Source organism: Plutella xylostella, chromosome 20, assembly GCF_932276165.1.
Source record: "Plutella xylostella chromosome 20, ilPluXylo3.1, whole genome shotgun sequence".
Classification (NCBI taxonomy): Eukaryota; Metazoa; Arthropoda; class Insecta; order Lepidoptera; family Plutellidae; genus Plutella; species Plutella xylostella.
This window is the reverse complement of record NC_064000.1, coordinates 21,278-38,442: the sequence shown is the minus strand read 5'-3', so window position 1 is coordinate 38,442 and position 17,165 is coordinate 21,278. Positions and strand designations below refer to the sequence as shown.

The 17,165-nt window shown below is 45.2% G+C and overlaps 3 protein-coding genes across 3 annotated transcripts in view; 2 read left to right on the top strand and 1 right to left on the bottom strand.

Annotated features, from left to right (window-relative positions):
- Window positions 1-1,966, top strand: part of LOC105394372 (prolow-density lipoprotein receptor-related protein 1) — an 88,084-nt gene extending 86,118 nt beyond the window's left edge. The window contains exons 83-85 of the mRNA XM_048628051.1: window positions 536-641; window positions 785-853; window positions 954-1,966. Coding sequence (XP_048484008.1) covers window positions 536-641; window positions 785-853; window positions 954-1,022 — 244 coding nt within the window. The 3' untranslated portion in view covers window positions 1,023-1,966. The remainder of the gene's footprint in view (window positions 1-535; window positions 642-784; window positions 854-953) is intronic.
- Window positions 1,967-2,035: 69 nt separating this feature from the next.
- Window positions 2,036-16,779, bottom strand: LOC105394369 (protein Rae1). Its single transcript, XM_011566259.3, has 8 exons — window positions 16,468-16,779; window positions 16,104-16,196; window positions 4,782-4,955; window positions 4,311-4,382; window positions 3,820-3,956; window positions 3,377-3,515; window positions 2,816-3,022; window positions 2,036-2,420 (listed from the first exon to the last, which is right to left on the bottom strand). The coding sequence occupies exons 1-8, from the start codon at window positions 16,612-16,614 to the stop codon at window positions 2,334-2,336; spliced, it is 1,056 nt and encodes a 351-aa protein (XP_011564561.1). The 5' UTR covers window positions 16,615-16,779; the 3' UTR covers window positions 2,036-2,333.
- On the top strand, window positions 7,202-11,028 carry LOC105391530 (retrovirus-related Pol polyprotein from type-1 retrotransposable element R1). The gene is made up of 2 exons (XM_048628198.1): window positions 7,202-7,455; window positions 7,540-11,028. The coding sequence occupies exons 1-2, from the start codon at window positions 7,308-7,310 to the stop codon at window positions 10,932-10,934; spliced, it is 3,543 nt and encodes a 1,180-aa protein (XP_048484155.1). The 5' UTR covers window positions 7,202-7,307; the 3' UTR covers window positions 10,935-11,028.
- Window positions 16,780-17,165: the final 386 nt, after the last annotated feature.

Below are 17,165 nucleotides of genomic sequence, written 5' to 3'. Positions count from 1 at the left end.
TTTTGATTCCGCGGACCTTACGTACACGACACGCGACGCGAGGGCCTTAATCGAAGGACCAAAAAAAATGTAAAGGGGGGGGGGGGTGCACTATGTAAATGTCAGGTAGTTAGAGGTGAAAAGACGGGTGTACGTTAAGATGGTTTATTGAGAACTAAAAATACATGGCAACCAAATGCAGTGACAAACAATGTGCTAAATTAACAGAAAATGCATAATTTAAGATCATATTGGTCAGTAGGTCGCACATGCCTGCATTAATGCATGCATAAGAGTTGTACTTTGTACATCCTAGTGCTTAATTGAAGTCTAAGACGCGACTATTGTGTGCCGAAAGATGTAGAACGTGTAAATAAATATCTACATTATAAAAAATATCTATTAAATCGAAATAAATGCATAATTTTGGTAGCTGAAGGCCAAAATATGCACATACCAGTAAAGTATGTTTCTCTTACCCCATGACGTCTGTTTATGTTTTCAATTTCGTAACAAAAATGATAACCTATACTTAATATTATTGATCGTCCGGCAGGGAGGGTCTGTTCGGTCACTCTCGGCTGGCGGACAACGTGGAGATCTCCAACCCGATGTACCTGGCGGGCGAGGAGCTGGAGCCGGAGCCCTACGAGCGACACAAGGTACGGCACCCATTTGTGAGGACTCAGATAGCGGTATAGGCTAAATACTTTAAAAATTAACATTAGTCAACGAGTTTTTTTTAGTTTTTGTTCCTTTGATTGTAAAACACTTAGAAATAATGTGATAATGTAAATGGTTTCAGAACGGAGGCAATCACTTCGCGAACCCGGTGTACGAGAGCATGTACTCGCCGGAGCGCGCCACCACCGAGGTGGGTCCACATACACATCTCATAGACATTACTCTTCGTATATACCTATTAGTGTGCAAGACGGAAGACTAATAATGCTTATATTGTTCTGTATCGTCAGGAACACGCGACACTTCTAGAGGAGGGCTCGGGGTCGCCGCCGCCCGCCGAGCGCGCCGCGCTGCTGTGAGCGCCCCCGCTGGGTGTTGGCGCCCCCGTGCAGGTAGCGCCCCCACACAAATGGGGAACTAGACACACGCCGGCGGACGCACGCTGATTGTACATAATTAACTATCTGTCATCCACATCTTGTATGTAAATTGACGACCAAAAATTTATGTGACAAAGTACTATGTGATTTATATACTTACAATTATTGTGATTTTATAATCGACTACTACGTTAGTTTTAAGTTTTAAATGTAATATTGACGAATCGAAATATTGATACGCAACACCTTCAGACATAATATCCATGACATGTTTTAATATACTATGATAATGAGTGAGATTGTGAAGAAAATTCAATAATTGATACTGATAATGATATAAACAACCACACATACTCAATATTGTAAATTATTCACATCATATTAAGTTATGTTATTATAGTTGTACGTTTAAGCTCAAATTCTGTGCCATTTAAATATAATACTTTTAGAAATGGAATGTATTAAATTATTTTTTTACGTTGAATGTGAGATCTTGATTATCTGTGTCGTTACTGTTATGATTAAGTTATATGAAGGAATAGGCAGCTACGAAGCGAGGTTGTGATCGGCTCGGTCCATGCAATTTGGAGCTTTAATATTGTTTATGTAAGGTTGAATCTCACTCGATGACCGAACGTTTGTGGCGAACATCAGGCTAACTTGAGCTTATAATAATAAAACCTGCTGTACTCGTACAACTAGGACCCTTATTTATTAGGTAAATTTTACAAATGCATGTTCCACTTTGTTTAAAGTTAGAGTAAGTTAGAAGTAAACATGAACTCGGCATCTCATAGATAAGTACAATAATGTAATGTGTGTGTGTGTGTGAGTGAGTGGACACAGCGACATCACAGGACGTAGTGACGAACAAATCTCAAGTACTACGCAAATAAATCTGAATAAACATATTTTGTGAACTACCTCTATGGTTTCATTTAGATAAAATACCTAATTTAGCTCATCATATAAAATATAATAAAACAAATATGAAGTATTTAAAAACTTTATTGACTCATTCAATACAAATTTTACACTTAGTAACAAAAAAATTCGCCGAGCAAACACTTGACTATTTACACACTTATTATACACATTCGCAGCCTCACGGCTCAATTCACGACGTCCCATCTTGGGCACATCTCATTACACATTTTATGGAAATACAAAAGTTCCTTATTTGCCTCCAGTAGGTACCGTGGAGGCGGTACTGCGCAGGGGCCGGCCGCGGCGCGGGCGTGGGGCGCCCTAGGGGCGTGGGACGCCCTAGGCCACGGCGTGGAAGTGCAGCTACTGGCCGGAGCGCGGCTTGAGGTCGTCGTAGCACGGCCGCAGGTACAGGCACGGCTTCTTCTGCGGGTTGTAGTGCTCGTGGCCCTGAGGAGCGGATTGACCATTTAAAACCAATTCTTGAAATATGTAGGTGCATGCGGCGTGAAGGCAGCTACATATGCATTAAAGTTAATTACATTCTTGAAGGCAACGTAAGAGTACTGCATGGGAGCACGTCAGTGAATACACGAGTAGAGAGCGAGTGGCAGCGCAGCAATATCTATCTTTGTTATGTTTCGACGCACTCCATTCACACCTCACTCCGCAAAAAAATCATCACAAACTTCTCCGTTCGCAAAGCACCTCGAACGGTGCCTAAAACTCCTTTCTACGCATTTGCCCAATTACGTTAAGTTCAACTGCACACATTAATATATTTTTACTCCATAGTTATTAAAAACTATCACTCCTACAGCCATATCACTCGCACCCGCACGTACCTTGGACCAGTCGTATCCGACGGCGTAGGCGAAGATCTGTCCGCTGTGGTTGAAGGCGACGCGCGTGAGCGGCTGGTCCAGCGCCTCGCTGCTCTTGAGCTTGGTCCGCGCGTCCTTGTCCCAGAACGAGAACGTGCCGTCCGAGCCCGCCGTGGCCAGCGTGCCGTGCGCCGGGTGGAACGCGATGTCGTTCACCGCGTAGATGTCCTGCGGGGGAGGGGGGAGGGGGTATGTTGAATACATGCAAGGGAGCCTCCACGAGTGACGTATCAATGTACGTACCTTAGGTACTTATATGCGCCCAGCGCAACCTGGCTAGTCAGCCACAGACAACTGATCAGACTGGCCAATCCTATCAATAAGGTGCCTACAAAGCCCAATCTTCTAATTGTGAGCATTTTGTTGTCAAATACTAGAGCTAAATTAGAATTTGTCACCATGTATCAAAGCAATGACGAATAAATGGATTCTTTAAAATCGAACACGCCATAATAATGGATAATAATATTATGTCCCCCAAATAATAAAGTATAGAATGATAGCCATCAGCTTCGATTGTACCTGGTACCCGCCGGTGGTGGTGGCGGAGCGGTGGCACTTGAAGGTGAAGTTGTCCTTGGGGTTGGTGGGCGCCACGTACTGGATGGCCACGCGCCCCTCCACCGAGCCCAGCGCGAACCCCGCCGGCTGCTTCGTCTTCCTACACGCACAGACAACACATTCACATACCACATACATGGCGATAGGGAAAGCATCTAAAATTATATGAGTCATAGGTATATTATGTAAGTAAGAAAGTCCAAATAGCTTCAATATTGCATCTATAAACGCAAAAGACAACTAGCGACAGAGCAGGAAAGCACCAATTCTCTCGCTTAGTTAGTTACACTTTGACTATTTTATTTAAATGATTCATAAAAAGTTCATACCAATTTTTTTGTTTTTAGGAGGGGCTGGTGTAAAAAGTGTAACAATGAATATACGGTACAGTGAGTGGTAACTACCTGTCTCTGAAGACGGCGACGGTGCGGTGCTGGTGCTTCAGGGGGCTCTCGATGCGCTTGAACTCGGCGGGCGTGTTCTCCAGCGAGTACAGCGCCACGCCGCGGTCCGCCGTGCCCACTACTGCTAGCGGGTACTCCTGTACACAGAGATATAGTCACTATGTGCCCACCACTGCTAGCGGGTACTCCTGTATACAGAGATATACAAACAAATGTATAACTACATAGGCATTTGATTCAACACTAACACCACATCCTTGTTACGAACAGTAGTCTGCAGGGAAAGAAAAAGCCAGATGATAATGGACCTCCGATAGAACCCCTTCCCAAAGAAGAAAAAGAAGGCTCATAAATTTCTTCCTCTAAAAAGAGACATAGAAGATCAGGTTAGAAAGTGTGGCTTCACTTCACAAACAGTTTGTAGTTCCAGTCTGGATGAGCATCAGTGAGACTATAATTATACAAGTGGAGCAGTAGCAGTCAGCACGCACCACGTCGGCGCAGTAGCAGCGCTCAGACAGGTTCATGGCGAGGATCGGCGCCGCGCTGCGCGTGTCCCAGAACTGAAACAACAGACATCAGCGTATTATACATATAGTTGATAGGTCAATTATACAATAAATAAAACATTACTGTGGTCTCCACACTAGCCTGTACTTACAGTGGCAGTGGTGACCTGCGGAACATCTATCAGAGATTGACTTTGTAATCACTTTCCTCGTGGAATGGCATATAGGGTTTGTCCCCATGGTGAAACTATGACCAGTGTGATAAGAGTTGGACACTGACTACCTATACCTAGGGTGCACCAAATATACATGGAATGTGTACCTATGTAAAAGGAACAGCTGATACATCAATACATCACTCAAGGAGTCTCTTTTCATGCAGTTCAACTGGTAAAAAAGAGCCAACAGCCACAACATTAATTTTATAGCTATATAAATGAAATCAATGGAGACCTTGAGTGTCTTGTCCCAGGAGGCGGTCATGAGGCAGGTGTAGTTGGGCGCCTTCACCCAGTGGCAGGTCTTGACGGGCGCGTCGTGCGCCGCCACCTGCGCCAGCTGGTTGCTGCCCAGGTCCCAGCACTTCACGCTCTTGTCCGTCGACGCCATGAACACCTTTGTGCCATCCTGGAAGGGAATACAATATTTTCCTCTTAAAGACAAATATAAGCTTAACTAGGGAGTGTGAATGTGATGAAAGTTGTCCATTGCTGATTGCCTAGGGAGCACTATGCATGCAAAGTGATTCTATCTAATATATCTAAAAAATATTATATAAATATCTATCCTAGGCTAGCTAGTAGAGATGCCACGAATATTCGGCAACTATTCGGTATTCGACCTATTCGGCCAGTTTTTTCAGTATTCGGTATTCGGCCGAATAGTGCGTACTATTCGGGCCGAATACCGAATAGTAAATCATGTAAAAAATTACTTTTTATTTTAATCAAAATTGTGTATTTATTTCCAATCACAACATTTTAGTACTTAAAATTAATCATTAGTAAGTTGTGCTGGATAAAAAAGGGGCATTTCAGCATTTTTTGATAGCCTACGATTGCGTTTTTCATTGTAGCCACCCTCAGAAAATAACCTCTAACTAACTAACGCTACTTCCAGGTGCCCTGTGGTTGGGCCCTGCGGCAGCTCCTTAAAGGAATGCTGCATCGCTTCTTCTACGGGACTGTCGCACTCTTCCCATGCGACCGGGCGGGTTGGCAGGTTGCGGATAGCCAGTTGTTCACTGCGTCACTGTTGTTCACAACTCTGGCACAGCGCACCCCGGACAAGGGAAGATGTCACTTATATCTGACCGGTATAAGTGGCATTAACCTTCCGCCCCCTCCCAATCCTACTCTATTCTCCTATCACATTCCTTCATCCCTTGCTATCCTGGAGGAGTAAACCTCGACTCCAAAAATCCCCAATCCAAGGTGTGATCCTACCGTGCCAAAGGATGCGTGGCTAAGGGGGAGCTTAGTCGCAAACGGAGGGCACCGGGCACCAGGCGGAACCCGGGTGCAGTCGTCTCCCGCCTTACCTGTGCATGCGGGGCTCTGTATGGGTGGACCTCTATTTCCCTAGCTACTCGTGGGATCTTCATGTCAATGGAAGATTTGATTTTGGACGTAGCTAAGTTAGCTACTGACGGGGACGACCCAAACGTCCCTCCTTTGGTCACTGGGGTACCGGAAAATCCCGCTGACCAAATCGCCCCTGAAGGGGCTGGTGACAACCAGAGAGAGCAGGTGTCTACCCGAAGACCGGCTCGCTCAGGTGCCGCCAGGAGAAGGCTCCGCATGTGGCTGGCAAAGGGCAAAAGCATCGAAGAGGCTAAAGCCCTCTGCCTAAGGCCGCTTGCGGAGACTGAGAGTGAGTTGGAGGTTGAAGCTACTCCTACCCAGGCCAGTAAAAGGACTAGGTCGGAGGAGCAAACGCCGCCAAATCCACCGCGGAAGCAACCTAGGTGTGATGGGACCCCGGAGGACCGCCCCACCTATAGTGCCGCCGCCAGCTCTCTCAAGGTGGGAGTGCGCGATGAGCGAAGGGCCCTCAGTATTGAGGACGTAGCGCTCTTTAACGCTGCCATCGAGAGAGAGCTCTACGTGACTGATTTTGCGCCAGGGACAGCACCCGTCTTCGGGGGAGTGTCCTACGCTGACGGTCTCATTATCGTCACGTGTCTTAACCAGGCCAGTCGGGATTGGCTCTGCGGTTGTAGCGGCAGACTTCGGCCCTGGGTGGGGGCAGCCCTGAAGACAGTTGAAGGGCAAGCCCTACCCAGGCCCGTGATAGCGACGGCCTTCTTCAAGTCCCTTGCGGAACCGAAGGTCCTCCTAGATCTGCTGCGAAAGCAGAACGCCGGTCTCGACTGCAGCACATGGCGAGTGCTTGGTAGGAGGCTCGAGAAGAATGGTCAACACTTGACCTTTTCTGTCTCCAAAGCCTCCTACGAAGTACTGAAGGCTGTGAAGTTCCGCCCCAACTGTGGAACGGCTGGGGCTGTCTTCAGGGTCAGAGTCCCGAAGGGCGCAGCCGCCGTGGAGCAACCCACCGCGCAAACCACTCTTCCGGCGGCTCACTGCCAAGCTAGGCCTGATGGGCCGGTGGAAGCAGAGAGCCGAGGGGGGTCGAGCGCGGCTCCGGCGGTAGAGCCAGTTGCGGGGCCGAGTGGTATAAGTACTCACCGGCCGGGGCCGTCACGCGCGCCGCCGGCCGGGGATGCTGCACCGCGGGGCGGCAAGCCCGCGCGCCCGGGGGCCCGCAAGGCACCGGCGCCACGTGGGAGAGCTGCTGGAGGTGCAGCTGGAGTGAGGCGGCCCGCGCAGCTGCCCTCTCTGGCAAAGGAGCACTCCAGCAAGATCTCCCGTAATCCCCTCAACAACCCACCTTAACCCACCAAGTCCCTAAACCTAATCCCTTCAACCTACCCTCCTTAATCTCCAAATCCTAAATCCTATCCCCTCCCTTCCTACCACCATGTTGAAAATCTTACAAGCCAACCTCCAACACGCGAAGGCATCCAGTGCCGTCGCGTGCAAGGTCCTCCAAGAGGATGGACTGGACATGGCTTTGTTACAAGAACCGTGGATCCATGGAAACACGGTACTGGGACTGACCGCTGCAGGTAACGTTTTATACAATACTTGTGGCAATAGACCCAGAGCTTGCATAGTCTTTAAAAAGAATATGAAATTTCTGCCGATTCCAGGATTCTGCACTGATGACCTAGTAGCGGCACATGTAATGCTGCCCGGCTGTGAGGGCATGAAGCTCATTGTTAGCTCGGCCTACCTGCCCGGGGAGCACACAGATCCGTCGACGGCCCTCGCTCCACTGGTGGAGTACTGTGAGGACCAAAATGCCCAGCTTGTGATAGGGGCCGATTGCAATTCCCATCACACAGCCTGGGGCAGTACGGATACCAACAAGAGAGGTGAGATCTTGTTCGACTTCCTCCTGACTAACAACCTATTAACACTCAATGATGGCAACACACCAACTTTCGTCACACGCGCGCGTCAGGAGGTTCTAGATGTAACAATCTGCACAGGTCTACTTGAAAGACGTGCTTGCAACTGGCATGTCTCGAAAGAGGCATCCATGTCTGATCACAGACACATACGATTCGACATTGCTCTCATAGGGAAGAGCCAAGTGGAGACCTTCAGAAACCCGAAGGCTACAGACTGGGACGTTTATCGACACCAAGTTTCGGAAAACCTAGGGGTTATGAGAGGCTCCGTCAAATCCACACAGCAACTCGAATCAACAGTAGAGGAGCTCGGAAGGTGCATGTTAGATGCCTACGAGAACAGTTGCCCTCTAAAAACTAGATGCTCTAACACTAAGGTCCCCTGGTGGAACTCTAACCTGGAGCATCTAAGAAAAACAGCTCGGAAAGAATTCAACAGGGCTAAAATCACGAAGCAATGGGATTTGTATAGGAAAGCCCTCACTGAATTTAATCGCGAGCTCCGGAAGGCGAAAAGGCAATCTTGGAGGCGCTTCTGTGAAGAGGTAAAAAGTGCCCCTCATGTTGCGAAAATCAAAAAGATTTTGTCTAAATCGCCTTCCGCTAATCTGGGACTGCTTAAAAGACCAGATGGGACCTTTACTGAATCCCCAGAGGAGACTCTAAGGCTGCTTGCACAGACCCACTTTCCTGGATCGCTGGATGGGCACAGTGATGCACATGCAGGGCAGCAGCCTACCAAAATTAGGCCAAGTAATGAGGACTGGAGAAAAGCCTCACAGGTCTTCACTCCTAACCGTGTTAGATGGGCAATCAAAAGCTTCATGCCCTTTAAAACCGGGGGAGAGGATAATATATTTCCAGCACTACTACAAGAAGCATGTGATATTATCCTTCCAATTGTGGTAAAAATCTTCAGAGCTTCTTATGCCTGGGGATACATGCCACACCTATGGACTAGGGTGAGGGTGACCTTTATCCCCAAAACGGGAAATAGAGACAAGTCCCTACCTAAGTCCTATAGACCCATAAGTCTCACCTCCTTCATGCTCAAGGCTATGGAAAAGGTGATCAATCTTCACATTAGAACGGGCTACCTCACACAAAACCCACTGCATGTGAAGCAGCACGCCTATCAAAAGGGCAAATCTACGGAAACTGCCCTTATTGAACTTACTGATAGGATTGAGAAAGCACTAGAGGACAAAGAAATTGCCCTCTGTGCTTTTCTAGATGTAGAGGGCGCTTTTGATAACACCTCGACGAATGTCATTCTCAAATGTATGAGGGACAAAAACATCGATAACACAACACTAACGTGGGTAGAATCGATGTTAACCAACAGGACTGTTAAAACAACACTCCTGGACAAGAGCATTGAGGTTAAAATAACAAGAGGATGTCCCCAAGGCGGCGTACTATCGCCCCTGGAGTGGTCCATTGTTGTCGACACCCTGCTCTGCGAGCTCAATGAAGCTCGCTTCGACACTCAGGGCTACGCTGATGATCTCGTTATAACCATCGTAGGCAAAAGCGCCAGCACGATTTCAGATCTGATGCAAAGAGCCCTAAGGATGGTAGAGCGCTGGTGCAGGGAGTATGAACTCTCTGTAAATGCCAGCAAAACCATAATTGTACCGTTCACCCGAAGAAGGATCCTAGATGGTCTGAGACCACCTGATTTCTTTGGGGAAACGGTAAACTTCTCCAAAGAAGCCAAATATCTTGGTGTAATCCTAGATCAGAAGCTGACTTGGAATCAACATCTGCAGTACATAGCCCAGAAAGCTAAATGCGCTATGGGATCGTGCTGTAGACTAGTTGGGAAAAAATGGGGCCTAAAGCCGAAGTTAACTCTTTGGCTATACGAAGCCGTAGTGAGACCTATGGTAACATACGGCTGCGTAGTATGGCACAGGAAAACCCAACAAAAAACCTGTCAAGATGTATTAAGTAGTCTTCAAAGGTTAGCGTGTCTGATGGCCACTGGAGCTATAAGGTCCACTCCGACAGCAGCGATGGAAGCCATGCTGAATCTTAGCCCTTTACACATACATGTGCAGAAAGAGGCTCGATCAGCTATGCTACGGGCTGCTGAAGGAGGCAGGAACCGATGGCACTCGGCTGTGTTCAGCTCGCTCCACCGAGAGCTTCTCAGTACCCATGCCATGGCGATGCCTTCCGACGCTATGGAAACGGAGTACTGTTTTTCAAGGCTCTTTTCAGTTGAGATACCAGAAAGGGAGAAGTGGAATGATGATAAGGCCCTTCAAACTTTCCGGTCGGGAGACATCGTGTGGTACACCGATGGATCCAAAAAGGAAGGCCTGGCAGGTTCAGGCATTTACGGAGAAAGGCCAAGAGCACGCAAATATGCGAGCCTGGGAAGGTTTGCCTCCGTATTCCAAGCCGAGATATATGCCATCATTGGATGTGCATACGAAAACCTGGACAGGGCCTTCACTCGGAGGAATATATTTATTCTGTCAGACAGCCAAGCTGCTCTTAAAGCATTGACTTCTGCAGAAGTTAACTCCAAACTTATAATGGAGTGCATCCTCATCCTGAACAAAATTGGCGCTAACAACAGAGTGACCCTGCGATGGGTGCCCGGGCATTGTGGCATCAATGGCAATGAGGAAGCAGATGAGCTCGCACGTCTGGGAGCAGAAAGCCTACCGTTGGGCCCCGAGCCCATCATCGGGCTACCAAAATGCACCAGTCGTCGCGAGATCAAGGACTGGGCACATAACCAAAGCTTAGAAGCTTGGAATAATGTACCAGGGCAACATCATGCAAGAGCCCTAATCGTGGGCTATTCACAGAAATTTACGCGTCGAGTTTTGGAGCTCACACGCAACCAGATAAGGGTTTTGACAAGAACCTTATCAGGTCACTGTAGGTTGAACCGTCACCTACATAAAATGGGTCTGTCCGACACTCCAATTTGTAGATTCTGCAATGAAGAGGACGAAACGCCCATGCATATTCTCTGTGAATGTGAGGCCATCATTCACAAGAGAAACAGAATCTTGGGCGGCTACAAATTAGCCCCCATAGATGTCAGGTCTCTCCCTCCCGGTAAAATCATCAGGTTTATAAAAGACCTGGGCCTGGAGAGTGAGATTTGACTCGGCAAGGGGAGTCACAATAGATCTTTTAGGTCGCAGTGGCGAATGGGCACTGGTTGCCCTCCCCTTTTCTATAACTATAACTATATAACTATAACTACTTCCAGGTGAAGAAAGATAAGTTTTTGCAAATTTCAAAATGCTCGGGTATTGTTTTTTGTTTGCTGACCACCACTTGTAAGGATCGGCCATTATCTAGGGCGAACTATTATTAAATAAAAATTCAACATCTTTGCCACAGCATTCTGCCTCCTAATAATTAGCATTTCTCATATAATCTGTAGCGACTTCTTCAAAGCAGTTCCAGGAACAAAAAAAATAGGTTGTAGCGCCGAATATTTTTATATAGCCTACGATTGCGTTTTTCATTGTAGCCACCCTCAGAATTTTTTTTTTTTTTTTTTTTTTTTATGATTTTGCAAACATGCGATCAGTACGTGTACTATGAGCAGTTGTGTTGAGAGAGTTTGGCTTGGTAGGGTAGCCCTCCCACTGTCAGGCACCCTTTGTTATTTGCTTCCCCTTTTTATAGGTTATCCCATGTGTGCAGCCTCTTCAGGCGTCTGGTCTTAGGTGGATCGCTAAGCATTTGGGCAAGCTTGTTTTGATGGTGGGTAATCCTGTCCTTGTATCTTTTCATTTTCATATTGATTTCCTCCTTAACTGTGTTAAGACCTAAGTATTCGTGGATATCTTCCATTCTTGAGAACCATGGGGCGTTTACTATAGCTTTGAGCACACTATTTTGGAACCTTTGTAGTATTTCTGTGTTAGATGTTTTGGCTGTTCCCCACAGTTCAATGCCGTATGTCCATACTGGTTTCAAAACACATTTATAGATTAAGGTCTTGTTTTCCACAGATAGTCGAGATTTCCTGCCCAGGAGCCACTCCAGAGATTTGTATTTATAGTTTAGTTGGTCTCGTTTCTGTTGGATGTGAGTCTTCCAGGTCTGTTTACGGTCTAAGTGGAAGCCAAGGTATTTCACTACATTACAATGTGGCAGTAGTTCTCCACCGAGATTTACTGCAGGGCAGTCTTGTTTTCGCAGAGTGAAGGTAATATGACTTGATTTCAATGCACTAGCTTTGATTCGCCATTCATTCATCCAAGTGTGGACTTTGTCTAGATGTGTCTGTAGTGTTTTCGAAGCCTCTACCCGGTCCTCGTTGGAGGTTAAAACCGCGGTATCATCTGCGAAGGTGGCTGTCATGACACTTTCTGATTCTGGGACATCAGCTGTATATAATAGGTAGAGTGATGGTCCTAGTATTGAGCCCTGCGGTACTCCAGCTTTGATATCATAGAAGCATGAGTAAGCATCATTCAGCTTCACATAAAAGATGCGATCTTCAAGATACGATTTTAGAATTGAATATAAATTGTGAGGTAATATTCTCTTCATCTTATATAGAAGCCCACTATGCCAAACTTTGTCGAATGCCTGCTGTACATCAAGAAACACCCCGGAGCAGTACTTCTTGTTTTCAAGAGCATTTCTTATGTGTTCACATACTCTATGAACTTGCTCAATAGTAGCATGGTTTCTACGGAAGCCAAATTGATGTTCTGGTATGCTAGAATTTTCACTGATACACTCATTGAGTCGTGTAGATATGACTTTCTCCAGTAATTTCGATAATACTGGGAGTAGGCTAATCGGTCTGTATGATGAAGTCAAATGCGGTGGTTTCCCTGGTTTTAGAACCATAACTATTTGGGAGACTTTCCAGATGTTGGGGTAGTAGCCTGTTCTAAGTACTGCGTTAATTAATGCTGTCATATACATAATGGCTTTCTTTGGCAGGTTTCGCAATATTTCAGCAGTTATCAGGTCGAATCCTGGTGCTTTTTTCATTTCCAGGTCATGTATCACACGTCGAGTCTCTGCAGGTGTGCAACATCGAAGTGGAAGACTAAGTTGTAGGTCGCTTAATAGGTATTCATGTACTTCGTTATCTACACTGTCTGTTCCTAGGTCATTAGGTGTAAATACATCTCTTAAAAACTGTCCATAAGCTTCTGCCTTTTCTTCGTCTGTTTTCGCCCATGTTCCATCTTGTGTTTTGAGTGGATGTTGTGCTTGCTGTGGTTTATCGCGCGATTTGACAGCTTTCCACAGAGAATACTCTTTTTTTGCTGGATCAGTAGGTGTTAGGTTTTGTAGGTACAGGTTCAAAGTTTCATTTTCTGCATCTATAAGAACTTTCTTAAGCTCAGCTGCTGCTTTATTGAAAGCTCTTTTATCGTCAGGATGCCGACTACAGTGCCACACTCTTCGCAATCGACGTTTCTCCAATACTTTTTGTTTCACATGTATGGGCAGATTATTAATTGTTTTCATGGGTTTGGGGTCATTTGGTGTACTGGCTCTGGCAGCATTTTGTATGCACTTTGTTAATAATATAGTGGCATTTTCAATATCATCATCAGTCTTCAGTGGAATTTTAAGATCCAGATTTTTATTTAGGTATTGTTGGAAATAATCCCAATCAGTGCGATTATTATAAAGATAGGGATTTCTGGGTCTACTGATTATAGTTGTGCTCATGGTAAGTATAACTGGTGAGTGATCTGAGGTGGTATCATGGCAGTCATCAATATCCAAGAAGTAGGACTGAACCCCTTTATATATAAAGAAATCCAATAAGTCAGGTAATCTATTTACATCTGTAGGCCAGTAGGTTGGTCTGCCTGTTGTAATAGTTTGTAGGCGGTTGTTCGTTAGACAATGTTTAAGTCTCCGCCCTCTGGTTGTAGTCAGCCTGGAACCCCAAAGTATATTTTTGGCATTCCAGTCGCCTCCAGCTATAAATCTATTTCCCAGGGTTTTAAAATATTCATGAAAGTCGGTATCATCAGTTTCAGTGGTCCATCTCTTCTTTGGGGGGCAGTAGACAGACGATAATGTAATTTCACCCTGTTTGTCATGTACCATGATGGATGTGGCTTGTATTTTTGGAGTTTGATACTGTGGTAGTAGCTGATGCTTGATATTATCCCTTATAATTATTGCTGTACCAGCGTGTGCAGTATTATCTGGATGAGGTGTTTTATAGGTGATATATCCATTTAAGATCAGTGTTGTTTGTTCTGTAAGATGTGATTCAGAAATCAATAAAATATCAAGATTTTGCATCTTTAGTAGTACCTCCACATCATATTTCTTGTCTAGTAGACCATTGGTGTTCCATGTGGCAATACGGAGAGCCATCATTTGACTAATTTAGTGACAAGTGTTGTTAAGAGACCCATGAGGGTACTCATTTGATCTATTAGTCGATCTAGCTTTTCAGCTTGTTTTGATAGGATAGTTTCCAGGTTTATGGTGTTCCCCTGAGTTGTGGCTTGAGCATATGTCTTGTTAGCAGTTGGGTTTTTATTTGTATAGCTGTCGTGCATTGGTGGCTCTGCAGTTGTTGTTTCTTCTGTATTTTTGACTACATGTGTTTTTGATGTTTGCCTGGTACCAAACTTCCTTTTTTGGATTTCTTTGAACACTTTACATCCCTTATAGTTGGCCACATGATCTCCTAGACATAATGCACACTTAGGTGGATCTGTTTTATCTTTTTTTGGACACGCAGCTGTGTCATGACCAGTGGCGGCTGGTGCCTCAGATACCCGGTGGTGCACTTTATGGGTTTAGTCATTTTTTGGAGAAAAATAGATAACTATTACAATTAGAAGTATATTTTACCTTATTTATTGACGCGAAATAGCTTCTCCGCCGAAACGAAAACAACACACGGAAAGCAAAATAAAGCATTTAGTCTCTCACATCCACATAACCATTTCTTTTTATTGAACATTTCACTTTTGAAAATTCAGGTAGGTAAGTACTTATAAGTTTCATTTTTTGTTTTGCACTAAAGGCCGAGGCGGCCCAGCAGATTTAATGTCCAGTCTATTTTGCAATGTCCTATTGCTTTCTATGAAGTCAATATTGTATTTTGCACTCATTTTCACTCACACACACAGATACACACTCACGAAATCTTTACTACTTTCTTAGTTAATAAGTAATTAGCAAATTAATTACGTATTCGCGCGCGAAAGGTGAAACCGACAATGACATGACAAGTGCATCGTTCGTAGGTCACGCCACCGGTCAAGGCCACCGCCCGCGCCCGCGCCTCCCGTGGCGTCATTCGTATTATTCCGGCAATTTCCGGTCGCGTGCGGCGCACGAATTTATCCTAGAACTGCATACATTTTGTACTGAGCATCTTCCGTCTCACGCGCCGGGCGATTTCCATCCTGTTTCATACTACATGTAGGAGCTCGCTCCGTGCGACAATCCGAGCGCACGAGGCCGTTTTTGTTCAAGCAAAAATAAGATCTAATTCTTTCGCAGTAGAAATCAAAATAGGCTAGCTCGATTTCATTTAACTCGTAACGATAATCAGATTTATGTAATTTCTGTTTAGGGTAGGTATTACGGTTGTTATATTGGTATTTTTTGTGAAGTTTTTTTAAAGATTTGGGAGTTGGGACCTAGTATGATTTAGGAAGAAGGAAGGTACATATTTAGAAGGTTTTTAAATGGTAGTGCGTTGCACGGGCGCACTTAAGGTGCAGCCGCCACTGGTCATGACTCTCTGCACACTTCACGCATCTGTATGGTCGCATACAGTAATTCTTTGTATGACCATACTGCTGGCATCTCTGACTTACCCTCAGAAAATAACCTCTAACTAACTAACTAACGCTACTTCCAGGTGAAGAAAGATAAGTTTTTGCAAATTTCAAAATGCTCGGGTATTGTTTTTTGTTTGCTGACCACCACTTGTAAGGATCGGCCATTATCTAGGGCGAACTATTGATGATGATGATGAAATCCTCTTATCCCTCATCAGGGACATAGGGCTCGAAGAAAGGATTTCCACTTCTCCCGAACTATTATTAAATAAAAATTCAACATCTTTGCCACAGCATTCTGCCTCCTAATAATTAGCATTTCTCATATAATCTGTAGCGACTGCAATATTCGGCGCTTCGGCCGGCAGTGTCGCCGAATATTCGGTATTTCGGTATTCGGCCAATTCACTATTCCTGGCAACACTACTAGCTAGGAATCATACCTAGGACTTGGTGATTTCTGGTGAGTCACTGCACAAATGCCATCATCACAACAACAGTGTAGTTTATATAAATTTGCCAACTTACATCATGCCAGGCGACATCGAGGATGGGTCCATCCATGGACTGTGCGGCCTTGGGCACGGTCTTGCCCGACTGCTCCACCTCCCAACACCGTACCTACAACACAACAGCATTTCCATCAATCGTGGTTAGTCACACCTTGTTATAGCTGTAACTTACAATCATTAAAGGACTAAGTATTGCATTAAGGACAATCAGTTTACCTGCCCTTTTGTACTTTACTAATGATCTTCATTATTAGATGCTGGAAGTAGACCTCTCTCAAGGAGCATCACATCACTGTCCTCAGCCTTCTTCATCCAAGAACTAATAACCAAGGAGTCTATTATATGCTGGTGAATAGGTACTACAGCTAGCGGGCGCGTACCTTGCAGTCCCAGCTGCCGGCGACGAGGAAGTTCTGCGGCACGGAGGGCGGCGAGAACTCGAGCGCGGAGACCGTGTCGTCCGGCGGCGACGACACCTCCAGGTCCTTGTTGGGGTTGCCCGCCGCCGCGCCCAGGTTGTTGAACATCGCGCCGACGCTTCACTTCACCACCGGTAACCCTCAAGTTGAATTAGCAGCGACGAAACGATCACTGTTTCTGGCTGTGTTATGCACTTGTATCCAAATGTATACGTTAAGAATGTTAATACGGAAGGAAATAAGAACAAAACAAACGATGAAAATTGAGGTTATGTTGTGTTGTCTGTTATTTAAAAAAAAGGCGGCGATTCGACTAACGATGAAATGATATATAGTTATTATTCTGAGGAAAAAATCATATACATGTCAGTAAGTACTTACAATTTTGTGAAAAAACATACATTTTTAATGATTACATAAGTGAGCTTCAGTGAAATTGTTTTCATTTATTTATATTAATGTTAAATTATGGAACTCCTTTATTAGCCGTGGCCGTGAGTTTTTGTCGTAGCGTAAATTGATCTGAACAGCGGTTTCTGACAGTAGTGACAGATGCTTGTATATAATACTCTATGATGCATTCTGATTTCAGTCAACTGTTGGATAAAGAATTAAGTTTTTAGGTTATAAACCTGTCATTATTTAAAATTGTTGTCAAA